Source organism: Thermobia domestica, chromosome 11 (genome assembly GCF_964235325.1).
Source record: "Thermobia domestica chromosome 11, izTheDome1.hap1.1, whole genome shotgun sequence".
NCBI classification, from domain to species: Eukaryota; Metazoa; Arthropoda; class Insecta; order Zygentoma; family Lepismatidae; genus Thermobia; species Thermobia domestica.
The window spans coordinates 75,024,960-75,042,055 of NC_137464.1; the positions used below are offsets into that span (position 1 = coordinate 75,024,960).

Genomic DNA, 17,096 nt, shown 5'->3' on the forward strand with positions numbered 1-17,096 from the left:
GGCGCCCCTAATAGTGTACAAACGAAAATTTGGCCTGCAAATTTCTGTACAAACAATGTACAAACGATTGCGATACTTTGTGATTCAATTGGACATCGTGGGGGGAGCTACCACTCAGACAGCTCCCCACTTTGTTTTCGTTCTGGCGGCGCCCCTAAGTTTGTTCAAACAAACATTTCGCCTGCACATTTCTGTACAAACGATGCACAAACGAATGCGACAACTTGTGATTGAATTGGACATGGTGGGGGGCTACCACTTAGACAGCCCCCATTTTTTTCTGTTCTGGCGGCGCCCTTAATTATGTACAAACGAAAATTTCGCGTGCACATTTCTGTACAAACGAAGTACAAACTATTGCGACAATTTGTGATTGAATAGGACATGGTCGGGGGCTACCACTTAGACAGCCCCCAATTTTTTTCGTTCTGGCGGCGCCCCTAATTGCGTGCGAACATACATTTCGCCTGCACATTTCTGTACAAACGAAGTACAAACAATTGCGACAATTTGTGATTCAATTGGACATGGTGGGGGGCTACCACTTAGACAGCCCCCATTTTTTCTGTTCTGGCGGCGCCCCTAATTGTGTACAAACGAAAATTTCGCCTACACATTTCTGTACAAACGAAGTACACACGATTGCGACAATTTGTGATTCAACTGGACATGGTGGGAGGGGCTACCACTTAGGCATCCCCGACTTTGTTTTCGTTCTGGCGGCGCCTCTAATTGTGTACAAACGAAAATTTAACCATCACATTTCTGTAGAAACGATGTACAAAACGATTGCGACAATTTGTGATTGAAGTGGACATGGTGGGGGGGCTACCATTTGGACAGCCCCCACTTTGGTTTCGTTCTGACTCCGCCCCTAATTGTGTACAAACGAAAATTTCGCCTTCACATTTCTGTAGAAACGATGTACAAATGATTGCGACAATTTGTGCTTGAATAGGACTTGTTGGTGGGGGGCTACCATTTAGACAGCCCCCACTTTGTTTTCGTTTTGACGGCGCCCCTAATTGTGTACAAACGAAAATTTCTCCTTCACATTTCTGTAGAAACGATGTACAAATGATTGCGACAATTTGTGCTTGAATAGGACAGGGGGGCGCGGTGGCTCAGTGGTAGAGCGTTCACCTCTGGTGCTTGGGGTCCCGGGTTCGATCCCAGCCCCCGCCAAGTGAACTTTGTGGTGGACAAACACCGTGCTCGTGGGTTTTCTCGGGGTTCTCCCGTTTCCTCCCACTTTCTTCATTTCACTCATCTCTCATTATCACCGTCTCCTTTAGCCTAACCGGCATAATCGTGGGACGTTAAACTTAAAGATTTCATTTTTGAATAGGACATGTTGTTGGGGGGCTACCATTTAGACAGCCCCCACTTTGTTTTCGTTCTGACGGCGCCCTTAATTGTGTACAAACGAAAATTTCGCCTGCACATTTGTGTACAAACGATTGAGACCATTTCCGATTGAGTCTGATAAGGGGGGAAGGCTGTCTAAATGGACGTCTCCTTTTCACCTCTACTGTAATTAAATTATTCCTCGAGAAAATCTGTAATCAACACTGTCAGTAGCTACGTCCTCGACTAATATACCTTAACAAGTACAGCTTTATTTTCGTATATTTTTCAACAGTTAACCAATTTAAAACTATCGCAAACAAGAATGTGTAGTCAACTTCTTAAATACTTCGCTCGCCGAAACCCGTTCAGCGCGTGCAACAAACAAAAACAACATGTTTGGCGTCTCAGAAATGGAAAAGGGGGAAAAAGAGAAGGAAAAGCAGCACGGCAGTGCCTTATCGCAGTCAGAGCTGACAACATAGTTTCGGTCGTCACTAACGCGAATAGACCTACTAGCGGTGTACAAGAGTTATACAGTTACAATATACGTCGTGCCACAGTAGCGCTACAGGCGGAATGTGCACGAACTACAAATGAATATGTTCCCTTACAAGCATCAGTCACTGTTGCACCCTCTTTACATTCTACACATCCTTTTTTCTCCCACTTTTTGACCTTGACAAGCAGAAGTACCAGGCTTTCCGAGTTCACAACCATAAACTGTTTGTGTACAGAGTACGTTTTCAGTTCTTCGAATGACTGTGCGCGCGAAGAACAAGGGTGATGATCGGGCTACCGTATACGGAAGTCAGTAACACCCGGTTGCAATAATAAATGTAAAATACAAATATAGAGCCTTGACAATGCCGTGAGGATGAATATATATATATATATATATATATATATATATATATATATATATATATATATATATATATATACCGGTATATAATTTTTCCCCAACCAGGGAATTGATCGACTGGGGCAAAAAGGCACCTTTCTATGAATTTTTAAATGTGTGAATTCAAGAAGTATCGACACTGGACTCGTAGAGCGCTTGTGTATGCGTCAATATTACGCTCGATACAGCGATGGTGGTGTGATATGCGGATTACGCTGTTCGTTTGTTACTAAAATCATATGTTTCCAATCTTGGTGACACCTAGTGGAATTTCGCAGAAACTGGTTCTGTAAAAGGGTGCAAAATGCTGTGGAGCGGTGACAGGATAGAAGCGGTTATGAAATATTCCAGAACTCTTGCGTTTTGCTTCTAAACTTCCTCGTGCTTGTTATTTTCGTTTTGACCGTTATTAGTGCAACAAGTTACTAAGTTATCTTTGCGAAATGGAAGCTCAGGAATCGACATGTTTCGTTGACAGACCAACACATTTTCCTCGAGAATTTGAAGCTGGTGATACTGACATCGATGCAGACAGTTCGAGTGGCCGCGTGCCGGAGAATGAAGGTAAGTGTGTGTTTATATTACAAGCACGCTCGTTTGACAGGCGACACGTGATTTCGTCATTTGCTCTGAATTCACGCGTGATGAAAGTATGCACTGCTAACGATCATTATTTTAAATATGTATATTGTGGTTCTACAATGTTAGATCAGTGGCGTTGCAATGGAGATTCTGTGCCCCTTCAACAAGAAATTACGAGAAAATAAACATTATATATATATATATATATATATATATATATATATATATATATATATATATATATATATATATATATATATATATATATACAAAAATCGGAGGTGCCTTGAAATGATACGACCGGATGCTTAAAACAGTGCCGATATTGGAAGGGTGCAAAAGGCGGATGCCCCCTTCCTGTCGCATCATTAGCTATCTCGATCCCCCAGATATGTTGTGTTATAAGGCAGGTCAAGTAATATAAAACTATAATTTTCATTAAATACAATTACCACCAAACATGGGCGCCCGAACGGGAGGGAGCCCTGGCCTCCTTCTGGTTCATGAAATGTATACGTAATATAGCAAACCACGAATATTAAATACCAAACGTAATATAGCAACAAGGGACATGCCCCCCTAGAAAACCTTCCCAAGAAGCTAGAGCTGGCATCGTTCCTGACTTGGACCTTCTTCCCCTTGATGAATTTCTGTGTCTGCCATTTGTTTAGATATTAGTATTCCTTTCCGGATATATTCGAAAACATAAGATAGAAAATACTAACACTATGCATAGGATCAATATATGATGGTGTTAATTAATCCGTGTTAGCTTTCAGTCCCAACGTATACATTATGCAGAAATACGTATGTCATATTCTCTAAAGAAAGAGGTTTCCAACCTAAGAGAGGCAGGCTACTAAAGCAACAAATTGAATGAACTAGGGTTGCTAGACGTCCCGGTTTTCCGGGACAGTCTCGGTTTTCAATGAAAGAATTAACTGTCCCGGAAAAGGCTTTCGGGATGCCTCTTTGTCCCGGTTTTCGTTCTTCAGATTGAAAAAAAAAATCAACTGGTAAGAACTAGTATGTCTCACCTAAACACAGAAGGTAGTATTTCTGACTCGAATGATGACGCAACAAAGAAAAAAGTATCTCTTCAATCATAAATAGGAGAGAGTATTGTAATTGGCGCAATATTTAGGACCTGTTAAACACAAAAAATTGGATTTCCTAACAGGGAACACCAGGCAGCTTTCCTTTTATTATCTTTTCACATTCTTTATTCATCCTTTGTAGAACTTCATTTATGTTGACTGTATATAGAATGAACTGGAATATTGTGAGTACTAACCTAGAAAATACAGGTAATTAATTGTTTTTGACCAAATGAGTAGGAACCGTGATCTATAGCCTATATAGCCTGAGATGGGTGTCCCGGTTGGGTTGACTTACACATTGACGACTCCATGATTAAAGTATTTGTGGAAGGGGGGGATCTAACAGTTATCATCAGTGGTGTACACAGAAATTCAAAGGAATAGGGTTCAAGCAGTAGTTCATATTGCTTCTGAATCAGGACACACGTAATTTCTGTGTTCATATTTTAATATGCTGTGTTTAGTTTTTCCATAGTATCTTGTAGGATAGGAGGCGTTAAAACCTAGAATTTTCCTTCCTTACGTCACTGGTTATTCATAGTGGTAGAGCACTCACATATAGTGTGCGAGATCTCTGGTTCGATCCCAGGCCAAATGAGTTTGTGGTGAGAGATTTATTTTCAGGATTCTTCCGCATTCTCATTGCACCACTGCTTTCATAATAATTCACTTACATTAATCATCACGTTTAGACTAAAGGGTATAAAAGTTGTTATAATAGAAATTGAATTTAGACACTGGTTACTTTTAACAAGACAGTTTTATTTATACGGGACCGTGGTGGCTCAGTAGTAGAGCATTCAGGCGGATTTTCATGTGTCCTTTACTTCCGTGAGTTGCGAGCGATTGTGCTAAACAGCCAATGAAATCACGCATCGGAGATGGCGCGCTACACTCGCGTCAGAGTAGAAATTTGTTCAATTCTGACGGAAGTAGCGCGCGTACACTATTGTATTCACTGACTAACATGGCGGAAGTCGCAAACTTTCTATTTTACGCATGCGCATTAGCTAGGGAGTAGTAATTTGGCGCAATACACGCACGGATGTATGAAAACGAAAATAATTTACGGTGAATACGCTACATGTGATGCTTCCGTTCTAACGCGGGCATGAAAATCCGCCTTTCACGTCTTGCGCGTAGAGTAGCCTATGTGATTCGATCCCAGCCCGTTTCAGGCGATTTTTTTTATGGACAAACAACGTGTGCGTGGGTTTTCTCGGAATTCTCCCACTTGCTTCATTCCATCATCATCACGTCTCATCTAGAGGTGGCCACAAAAACCGGCTTTTCGGTTTTCTTCAAAACCGGTTCCGTTTTGTTTTCAAAATTGGTTCTATTTCTGACCGGAATAGTGTTTCGTTGTTCTCTGGAAACCGATTCCATTTCCACAGAAACAATTTTATGTTTTTTCCAAACTGGTTTGCGTGAAAACCGAACTTGTTTTGAAGAAAACCGAAACCGGTTTCGGTGAAAAACCGGACCGGTTTTGGAGAAAACCGAAATGTCGGTTTTCGGATTTTCTAGAAACTAGTTTCCGGTTTTTATAAAAACCGGTTTTGCCCATCCCTAATTTCATCGCAGTCTCCCTTAGCTTCGGTGCATAAGCCTCGGACGTTAAATTTATATATATATATATATATATATATATATATATATATATATATATATATATATATATATATATATATATATATTCATCCTCACGGCATTGTCAAGGCTCTATATTTGTATTTTACATTTATTATTGCAACCGTGTGTCTCTGACTTCCGTATACGGTAGCACGATCATCACCCTTGTTCTTCGCGCGCACAGTCATTCGAAGAACTGAAAACGTACTCTGTACACAAACAGTTTATGGTTGTGAACTCGGAAAGCCTGGTACTTCTGCTTGTCAAGGTCAAAAAGTGGGAGAAAAAAGGATGTGTAGAATGTAAAGAGGGTGCAACAATGACTGATGCTTGTAAGGGAACATATTCATTTGTAGTTCGTGCACATTCCGCCTGTAGCGCTACTGTGGCACAACGTATATTGTAACTGTATAACTCTTGTACACCGCTAGTAGGTCTATTCGCGTTAGTGACGACCGAAACTATGTTGTCAGCTCTGACTGCGATAAGGCACTGCCGTGCTGCTTTTCCTTCTCTTTTTTCCCCTTTTCCATTTGTGAGACGCCAAACATGTTGTTTCTGCTTGTTGCACGCGCTGAACGGGTTTCGGCGAGTGAAGTATTTAAGAAGTTGACTACATATTCTTGTTTGCGATAGTTTTAAATTGGTTAACTGTTGAAAAATATACGAAAATAAAGCTGTACTTGTTAAGATATATTAGTCGAGGACGTAGCTACTGACAGTGTTGATTACAGATTTTCTCGAGGAAGAATTTATTTACAGTAGAGGTGAAAAGGAGACGTCCATTTAGACAGCCCCCCCCCCTTATCAGACTCAATCGGAAATGGTCTCAATCGTTTGTACACAAATGTGCAGGCGAAATTTTCGTTTGTACACAATTAGGGGCGCCGTCAGAACGAAAACAAAGTGGGGACTGTCTAAATGGTAGCCCCCCACCAACATGTCCTATTTAAGCACAAATTGTCGCAATCATTCGTACATCGTTTCTACCGAAATGTGAAGGCGAAATTTTCGTTTGTACACAATTAAAGGCGCCGCCAGAACGAAAACAAATTGGGGGCTGTCCAAATCGTAGCCCCCCCCACCATGTCCAATTCAATCACAAATTGTCGCAATCGTTTTGTACATCGTTTGTACAGAAATGTGCAGGCGAAATTTCCGTTTGTACACAATTAGGGGCGCCACCAGAATGAAAACAAAGTGGGGTCTGTCTAAATGGTAGCCCCCCATTTCCAATTTAATCACAAATTGTCGCAATTCTTTCTACATCGTTTGTACAGAAATGCGCAAGCCAAATTTTCGTTTGTACACTATTAGCGGCGCTGTCAGAACAAACAAAGTGGGGGCTGTCTAAATGGTAGCCGCCCACAATGTCCAATTCAAGCAAAAATTGTGGCAATCGTTTCTACATCGTTTGTACAAAAATGTGCAGGCGAAATTTTTGTTTGTACATAATTAGAAGCACCGTCAAAACTGAATCAAATTGGGGGCTGTCTAAGTGTTAGCCCCCCCCCGAAAATGTCCAATTCAATCACAAATTGTCGCAATCGTTTCCATATCGTTTCTACAGAAATGTGAAGGCTAAATTTTCGTTTGTACATAATTAAGGGCGCCGCCAGAACGAAAACAAAGTGGGGGCTGTCTAAGAGATAGCCCCCCACCATGTCCAATTCAAGCACAAATCATCGCAATCGTTTGTACATCATTTGTACAGAAATGTGCAGGTGAAATTTTCCTTTGTACACAATTAGGGGCGCCGCCAGAACGAAAACAATGTGAGGGCTGTCTAAATGGTAGCTCCCCCATTTCCAATTCAATCACAAATTGTCACAATCGTTTCTATATCGTTTGTACAGAAATGTGCAGGCTAAATTATTGTTTGTACATAATTAAGGGCGCCGCCAGAACGAAAACAAAGTGGGGGCTGTTTAAGTGATAGCCCCCCCACCATGTCCAATTCAATCACAAATTGTCGCAATCGTTTCTACATCGTGTGTACAGAAATGTGCATGCAAAATTTTCGTTTGTACATAATTAGGGGCGCCGCCAGGGCGAAAACAAAGTGGGGGGCTTACTAAGTGATAGCCCAATCACCATGTTCAATTCAATCACAAATTGTCGCAATCGTTTGTACATCGTTTGTACAGAAATATGCAGGCGAAATTTTCGTTTGTAGACAATTAGGGGCGACCTCAGAACGAAAACAAAGTGGGGGCTGTCTAAATGGTAGCCCCCCACCATGTGGAATTGAATCACAAATTGTCGCAATCGTTTGAATATAGTTATAAAAAAATGTGCAGGCGAGATTTTCGTTTGTACACAATTAGGGGCGCCGCCAGAACGAAAACAAAGTGGGAGGCTGTCTAAATGTTAACCCTCCCACCATGTTCAATTCAACCACAAACTGTCGCACTTGTTTGTACGCCTTTGTACATAAATGTGCAGCTGAAATTTTCGTTTGCACATAAATGTGGCCTCGCCAAAACGATAACAAACTATGGGCTCTCTAATTGATAGGCCTCTCACCATGTCGAATTCAACCACAAACTGTCGCACTTGTTTGTTACGGTTTTGTACAGAAATTTGCAGGCGAAATTTTTGTTTGTACAGAATTGCGGGCGCGCCAAAACGGTAACAAAGTATAGGCTACCTAATTGGTAGCACCTCCCTACGTCCGATTCAAAAGAAAATTATCTCAATTGTTTACACATCGTTTGAGAAGTAATGCGCAGGCGAAAATTTTTTTTCTAAGCTATCAGATGCGTGGACAGAACGAAAAAAAAGGGGAGTTGTCTAAGTGCTAGCCCCACCATGTTCGATTGAACCACAAATTGTCGCGATCGTTTATACATCGTTTGTGCAGAAATGTGCAGGTAAAATTTTCGTTTGTATTAAATAATATACGGATGTGAGTATTTTTAATATCTGCGATCAACATTAACCGGTTTGAATAACGGTTGATGAGTTTGAAAATGGTACCTATTGCACTAGTCGAAAAAAAATTCTTTTTTCTCTGGCACACGGAAGAAAATGACTGATTCTAATATAACTTTTCACGTAGAATTCGAATCTGTAATCAGTTTTCTCCATCGCCCTCAGTTTTCCCGTGACAGAAGTGTTTTCGGAAAATTTCCCCTCAAATTTCTTTTCTTTTTCTTTTTTCTTTTTTTAAACCATTTTCATACTTGTAGCTTGGGTACCTTAGGTATATAAACGCACAAATTATATTGTATGTTAGCCTGATTTATACTTAGTAAGCCCTCTAAGTTTCATAAGAATAGCATTATTCTATCTAGAGAAATAAACATATTTATATAAAAAATTTGCTATGTGTACTGTTCATTTTACAATATTCATTAGTGCAGATAAAATCACATATAACTTCCACGAAAATTACAATATAAGCACGGTTTATATCTTATTGGATTTGAAATAAAACATATTTTCAATGATGTAGACACCGTGTCACCATTTTATATCTACTTAATAAATAATACAAAAGAAGTGAGTGGTATCTTCTTAATAAATGGACACTTACTTACCTCAACTAATATGTTTTAGTTTTCGACTTTCTTCTGTGTTTGGTTTCTGGAACATCTCTTTTAAGTGTCCAACAGTAATCAGCTAGCATTTTTGAACTTCACTGTCACTGGTACCTCTTCCCCATGGAGGAAATGTCCTGATGAAAATGTTCCCCATACTCATCACTAACAGCACCAAGCTTTTCAGGAAAGAAATGCAGGTGGGAGTCTAGAAAGTGAACTTTAAGGGACATTTTGCAACCCATTTCATTGAATGATTGCCGGAAATCACTCACAATTTCACGGTAATTTGGGGCTTTCTTGTTTCCTAAAAAATTCTCTGTTAAACATTTAAATGGACACCAAGCTGCTTTCTCAACCAGAGTTAAGAGATCCTCAAATTTTTGGTCACGAATCAATCATCTTATTTGGAGGTCTACAAAAATCCCTAGCGTCACTAACTCGAGGAATTTTTCCTTGATGTAACAAGATCCTGCATTACTTTTGTCCATTGCCCTAACAAAGTTTTTGAAGAGCCCCAACTTTATGTGAAGAGGAGGTAGAATTATCTAATCAGGGCTCACCAGTGAGGAATAAACAGCATTTTTCTGTCCAGGAGTTAATACATGCTTTGGTCATTCCTTCTTGATGTAATGTTCCGCTTTGTTCCTGCTGTATCATTCGCAGAGGAAACAACAATATTTCGTATAACCAAGCTGCAAACACATTAACAAAGAAATGACTTGTAAATCACAGCAAACGGTCCACTTGTATTTCTCATACTGAATTTTTTCTAACACTATTTCGATGTTTTCATAGGTTTCCTTCATATTAGTTGCATAAGCCAAAGGCACTGAAGGAAATTTGTTGCTATTGTGCAAAAGGACAGCCTTAAAACTAGTTTTCGAAGAGTCAATAAGCAATCTCCACTCTGTACTTATATGTGCATGTCCAAGTGTATCCATCACAGCACAGACATTATTACAATACACTAAATCATTTTCTTGAGAATAATAATTTTGAAACTCTGTATGAAGGTTTCGAAAAATACACACTTTAGTGTCACGATGGAGCAGATTCCAGCCTTAAGTTTAGAATCAAGAAGTTCTGTCTGTGTCTTGGAGAGTTTTAAATCCCGTATGAGGTCATTTAGTTCACCCGGAGTTATCAGATGGGAATCCAATGTAGATGTGCTTCCTACATAAGTAGGATCATCATCTTCATTTGGAACTTCAATAGTTGCCTCAAGTACGTAATCCTCATTTACCGTAAGATAAGGAGGAGGTACTGGTACAGGTAATTCTGCACTGTGTGGAACTGGCCTAATTGCTGATGCAAATTAGGGTACTGTACTGTGTGGTTAGATTTACTGCTTATTTCTTTTATCTGTGTCATACAAAAGTAGAAGTCTGAAGAATGATCTTTTGGTTCCCTCCAGATCATCGGTACTGCGAAGTTCATGTTTCGTCCATTTGCCCACCCAGTCAGACGTTTCACGCAAGTACAACAAATGTAGTGAGGAACCCAGTTCTTATCCTGGTCTCCTACACAGCAACCAAAATATAACTGATAACACTTCCTCACAAGTGGAGTAAAACATCGACGTTGTGATTTAAATATCAGCTCCCCACATACATAATAGAAATTGTCCGGTTTATTTACACACTTCCTCGACTTCTTGTATCCTGTAAGGTATCACACACACACACACACACACACACACACACACACACACACACACACACACAGGAATCTACACTCCATCAAATTCCCACAAAATCCCTCTAGACATTCCCTCATACAAAAATGGTGACATGGTGTACACATCATTGAAAATGTTTTATTGGAAGTCCAATGAGTTATAAACCGTGGTATATTGTAATTTTCATGGAAATTATAAGTGTTGAAGACCGACCCGACTCCACCCGTGACCCAAATTGACTGACCCGACCCGACAACCCGACCCGAGCTGACCCGATTGGCCCGACCCAAAGTGACCCGAGTGAACCAACCCGAGGTGACCTAACCCGACAACCGACCCGGGTGACTTGACCTTACAATCTAACCAGTTTGAGAGAGCTAGAACCTTACAAAACTGCCACCAGAAAAAAAATGCTGAACAATTCTTATGCATAAACCATTGTTTCGGCTTTTTTTATTTGTAGTATAATTATCCTCCTCCTCAGTGTTCTGCCATTAATGACAGGCCAGTTTCCGTGAACTAGTTAAGAAGCTTCCATTTTTTGATTTCCCGCTAATATCTGCCTCGCAACCCAACATAAAGTACCACCCTCCTTATTACAATCTATCAATTCCAACCTTCTTACACACTCTCGCTCTCATGATATCACCCCCTTTACTACATCCCTCAGAATGCAATCCCTTAGCAAGATCGAAACTTGTGATCCGTCCATTTTTCGCTTCCTTATATCGTCTAAAATTGCTCTCGTCTCTTGCATTTTTTCAGCATTTCCTAATTCGTTTTCCTCTCTACCCTGCTAACCTTCTTTATTTTACTCCACATCCAAATTTCCAAGGTTAAAATTTAGGCAATCAAGTTCGAAAGTCAAAATAAAATTTGACTGAGTTCTGAAGACTAAAGGAATAAAAGTTCTGAAGACAACATTATTTTCTAGTAAGGAATGTATATAGAACTTCTTTTAATATTTTTTGCTGTGTAACAAACAACAATTTCATCACGTTAACATTCCGATTTTTCTATTTAAAAACAGCGTTGCTGTCTGATAGAATCATAAGGAACTAATTGCACTGAAATATCATTCTGTAGGGAATTACCTTTTATTTTTTCTTGATTAATTTATCTAGAAGATATTTTCAACGTTATATAAAATTAGCAAGTATTTTATTGCGGTGAAAGTCAAATCACTACCCCAGCAATAATAATAATAATAATAATAATAATAATAATAATAATAATAATAATAATAATAATAATAATAATAATAATAATAATAATAATAATAATAATAATCTGAAGGTGACCAAGAAAGTTCTGTCTCTTTGTGGAAGTCTGTGTTCAATTGGCCCTCACCGTGAGTTGAATGCGAATGGATATAAGGTGAAGGTCAGTTGTTGGACGAGACGAGACGAGACAGAATTTTCATGAAGGGGTACGAGATGAGACAGAGCTCTTTCAATAGAAACATATGCACTTTTCCAGACGAGACTACCTTCACGACACATTTTCGAAACGAGAATGCCCCAAACCAGGTCTCGTGAGCAACACTAGTAAGTATATCCAACATACTACTTGGTTGTGGCTGTTCAGATACACCGTGAACGTGCGTAAAGACTGAGTGAACATGGAGCCTTCACAGAGCGTCATAAGGGCTTGTTTGCTGTACGAGTTCAAATTGCTGCTCCGCGGGGCGGAAGATATGACAGGCCTTTGGTGAGGGTGTCGTGACTACGCGGAGAGTGTAGTGGTATGACGGTTTAAGGACGGTGACGAAACACTCGAAGACGCACCACGTGCCGGAAGACAAACAGATGTTCAAAATAAAGATCTTCAGGCAGCAATTGAGGCGAAGACAGACATGTGAGGAACTGGTACTACATTTCAGTGTAAGTGGAGAAACCATTCGGCACCACCACCATCAACTTGGGAAGCACTGCAAGTTGGGTTGATAGGTCCTACATGATTTGACTTGGAGCCAGAAAGCAACGCGAGCAGACACCTGTGTTTCTTTGGTGTCTCGTCTGAGGAAGGAGCAATTTCTGGACAGGGTGTTGACATGTGATGGGAAGTGGGTCCTGTAAGAAGCTTCACGGTGCCGTCATTGTTGGTTAGCATCCCATGAACCGGTTCAAAAACAGCCCAAGCCAGCACTACGCCAGAATAAGGTTCTCCTGTGCATTTTGTGGACTGCTCGAGGCATCGTCCATCGGGAACTACTACCAGCTGGTAAGATCATCAATGCAACTGTGTACTGTCACTGTGCACTGTCTGGGATCCAGCAGTTCTGAATAGCAAAGGGGTCCTCTTGTTACAAGGCAACGCTAAGCCCCACGTGGCTAAAATGACCCAGTACATCATTCTACGCCTTGGATGGAAAACACTATTGGATCCGCCATACTCCACAGACATTGTTCCGTCCAATTATCACCTGTTCCATTCCTTGGACAATCACCTTAGAGAACGCCAATTCAAATCGCTAGTAGAGGTTCAATATGCACTTGATACCTTCTTCACTTCACGTCCCACCAAGTTCGACTGCGATGGATTCCATGGCCTTCCAGAACGTTTTCAGAAGGTCGTCGAGGCTGATGGAGACGATTTTTGATATTCCAGGTACATCTTAGGTTACATACCAATGTTCGAAGGTGTTGGTGAAAAGGCGGCGGAACTTTCTTGGGCACTCTTAAAGCTATAATAATAATAATAATAATAATAATAATAATAATAATAATAATAATAATAATAATAATAATAATAATAATAATAATAATGTGTCCTGCCCAAAGGCAGATGTTTGACCCGAAGGTCCATGGGTATTGATTCCAGCTCGTACCAAGTAAGTTTTCTGGTGGACAAACACCATGTGCATGGGTTTTCTCGGTGTTCTCCCATTTCCTCCCACTTTCTGCATTCAACCACTTCAATTATTTCTCATCATCACTGTCTCTCTTAGCGTTGGTGCATAACGTGGGACGTTAACTAGATATTTCCTTTCAATTTCACTTAATGTGACATTTAACTTGACATAGAAACGCAGATAGGAAAAAAGTCAGTATTAATATTAATTACAATTACAATGCCAATTAGTTAATATAGGGTAAAATTAAAATTTTATTACTATTTCACCTTCAATTAGTCACATTTATCATTCATTCACCAACTTCGAATTGAATTCTACAACAAAGCTCTTTATAGTATTCCGTATAGAAAATAAGTGAAGAATGTGACGACCCGACCCGACAACCCGACCCGTAACCCGACCCGTTTGAGAGCACTATCAGAGGGGTACAATTTACAGTACAATTTATTTTGTATGGTTTAGCATACTTTAAGTCTACCATACTTTTTGAAAACAGAAAAAACGGGACATCTTACAAATTAGTAGTAAATATTGGATTATGTATTAATTTTATCTTTCGAATTTTATTACAGTATCGCACTAGTTATACAACTTAAAATAATGTATTAATATAGTCCATACTTAATCAACAGTGCTAAAAATTATTATAGAATCTAGAAGCTGTTATACAATACAAACGCAATCAGTGAACATACAATATTTAGGCAAAAATTATATTTTCAGTATTATTACGCATACCACCTTTACATGCTCTACATGTCTATAAAGAAAAATATCCAGATTTATGAAGTTGTTTCAAAATTTCAATAGGCTGATTTATTTTTGTTAACCTAAAATGCGAACTAAAAGAAAGCAATTTGCATAATGGTTTTTGTGAAGCAGAAAAAAATGTGTTTTCGGGGCTGGTCTGCAACGTCACAAGAATTTGTTGCCACCTCGGGGTATACATTCTTACTTTTAGTGATAAGAGTGCTACTTAGGAGGATTTAAACATAGCATGTTATATCCGGAGAAGCAGGGATTGGAATAATAATAAAGATTAGAATGAAATTGTTCCTATAGTATTGTCGGAATTGAAAGCAATAAGTCGATTTTATTATCTTTTCAGAAATTTTGATATGTAATTAATAATAATAAGAAAGAAAAAAACAGGACAAGAAGGAACATTTCTGCACACCGGGACAAATTTTAAGAAACCGGGGCGTATGGTAGCCTTACATACTTATTTGCATGCGGAGTGTCAGTACGGAGCCACTATGTAGCAGAGTTGAAACAAAACCTCGTAAATAGGTTGCCAACTCAGGAAAACAAAATTACCGGCACACCCTCAAAATTCTCTGTACAAATGAGAAACTGAAGACTGTATTGATCGTTATTGTATTTACCAGCAATTGCCACTTGTTTAAAATTATCGAAACAGATGAATAATACTGGATATCAATCTTTATGTAACAATAGCTGATTCATAAAATGAAATTTACTCTATAAACTTCACTTCAAACAAAGAAAATTGCTTTAAAAAGTCATTTTCTACTCTCAATAAATGAATAAAATTCTTTTACAATAAAATATGAGTGTTATCAAATTTGTTATGTTAAATAAATAAAAAGCTGCCATACATTAAAAAAATATCGATAATGTATAATACAACGGAAATTTGTGTTTGTAAAGGCACTGTTGGAAAATTTCGATGTTCAATGTTATATTCTGGATTGCAGATTCCAAAATACCGGTCAGTAGGGGTCTAATAAGAAGTTTGTACCGGTCACCGGCCTTAGTCAAAATCACAGCAAATACCGGCCAGTTAGCAACTCTACTCGTAAATCAGAATGCTGAATGCACCAAAATACTTCACCATGCATTCTATAGTTTCTGCAAAATGAGTTTAATGAAGATGATCAAATAAAACAAAATACTGTGTTATAATTTTCCCTTTAACAGTCTACTTTGTGAATTTGTTATATCTTCCACTTATCAATTTCCTGTACGAGATGAGAATAACGGTTTCTGCGCAAGATGGAAAGAAAAAAATAAATTTTTCTCATAAGGATTCAGTTCACGTAAGAAATAATGAATAAGTTTAATAATAAGAGCCGAGGAGTGAAAAACTAACTCAGCAATAATGATTGTAAGTATAAATATAAATTTAAAAAAAAACAAAAAAAACATTTAATTCCATCATCGTTAGGATAAGATCAATATAGTGAATCACACGATAGTGTGAACATACCAAACCACACAATAGTGTGAACAAAGTCCTGTTAGAAAAATACTCCATAAATGTGATACATTTTTTTTAATGCTTCTACCATTTATACAGTCCCCCACATTGTTTTCGTTCTGGCGGCGCCCCTAATAGAGTACAAACGAAAATTTCGCCTGCACATTTCTGTGCAAATGATGTACAAGCGATTGATATAATTTGTGATTGAATTAGATATGGTGGGGGCTACCATTTAGACAGCCCCGCTTTGTTTTCGTTCTGGCGGCGCCATTATTTGTGTACAAACGAAAACTACGCATGTATATTTCCGTACAAACGATGTACAAACGATTACGAAAATTTGTGATTGAATTGGACATGATGGAGGGGCTAACATTTAGACAGACCACACATTAATTTCTTTCTGCCGTCGCCTCTAATTGTGTACAAAAGAAAATTTCGCCTGCACATTTCTGTACAAACCACGTACAAACGATTGCGACAATTTGTGATTGAATTGGACATGGTCGGGGGCTACCACTTAGACAGCCTCCACTTTGTTTGTTCTGGCGGCGCCTTTAATTGTGTACAAACAAACATTTCGCCTGCACATTTCTATACAAACGAAGTACAAACGATTGCGACAATTTGTGATTCAATTGAGCATGTTGGTGGGAAGCTACCACTTAGAGAGCCCCCAGTTTGTTTTCGTTCTGGCGGCGCCCCTAATTGTGTACAAACGAAAATTTTGCCTGAACATTTCTGTAAAAACGACGTACAAACGATTGCGACAATTTGTGATTGAATTGGACATGGTCGGGGGCTACCACTTAGACAGCCCCACTTAGTTTTCGTTCTGGCGGCGCCCCTAATTGTGTACAAACAAACATTTCCCCTGCTCGTTTCTGTACAAACGAAGTACAAACGATTCCGACAATTTGTGATTCAATTGGACATGGTGGGGGGCTACCACTTAGACAGCCCCAATTTTTTTTTCGTTCTGGCGGCGCCCCTAATTGCGTGCGAACATACATTTCGCCTGCACATTTCTGTACAAACGAAGTACAAACAATTGCGACAATTTGTGATTCAATTGGACATGGGGGGGCTACCACTTAGACAGCCCCCATTTTTTTCTGTTCTGGCGGCGCCCCTAATTGTGTACAAACGAAAATTTCGCCTGCACATTTCTGTACAAACGAAGTACAAACGATTGCGATAATTAGTGATTGAATAGAACATGTTGGT

The 17,096-nt window shown here is 39.3% G+C and overlaps 1 protein-coding gene across 2 annotated transcripts in view; it reads left to right on the plus strand.

Annotated features, from left to right (window-relative positions):
• Window positions 1–2,495: 2,495 nt before the first annotated feature.
• LOC145664180 (AMP deaminase 2-like) overlaps window positions 2,496–17,096 on the plus strand; it is a gene marked incomplete at its 3' end in the record, with an annotated part of 333,717 nt that continues 319,116 nt past the window's right edge. The window contains 1 exon segment of one of the 2 annotated variants that reach the window (XM_081730614.1): window positions 2,496–2,815. In XM_081730614.1, the coding sequence (XP_081586740.1) occupies window positions 2,695–2,815 (121 nt within the window). 2 annotated transcript variants of the gene reach the window in all.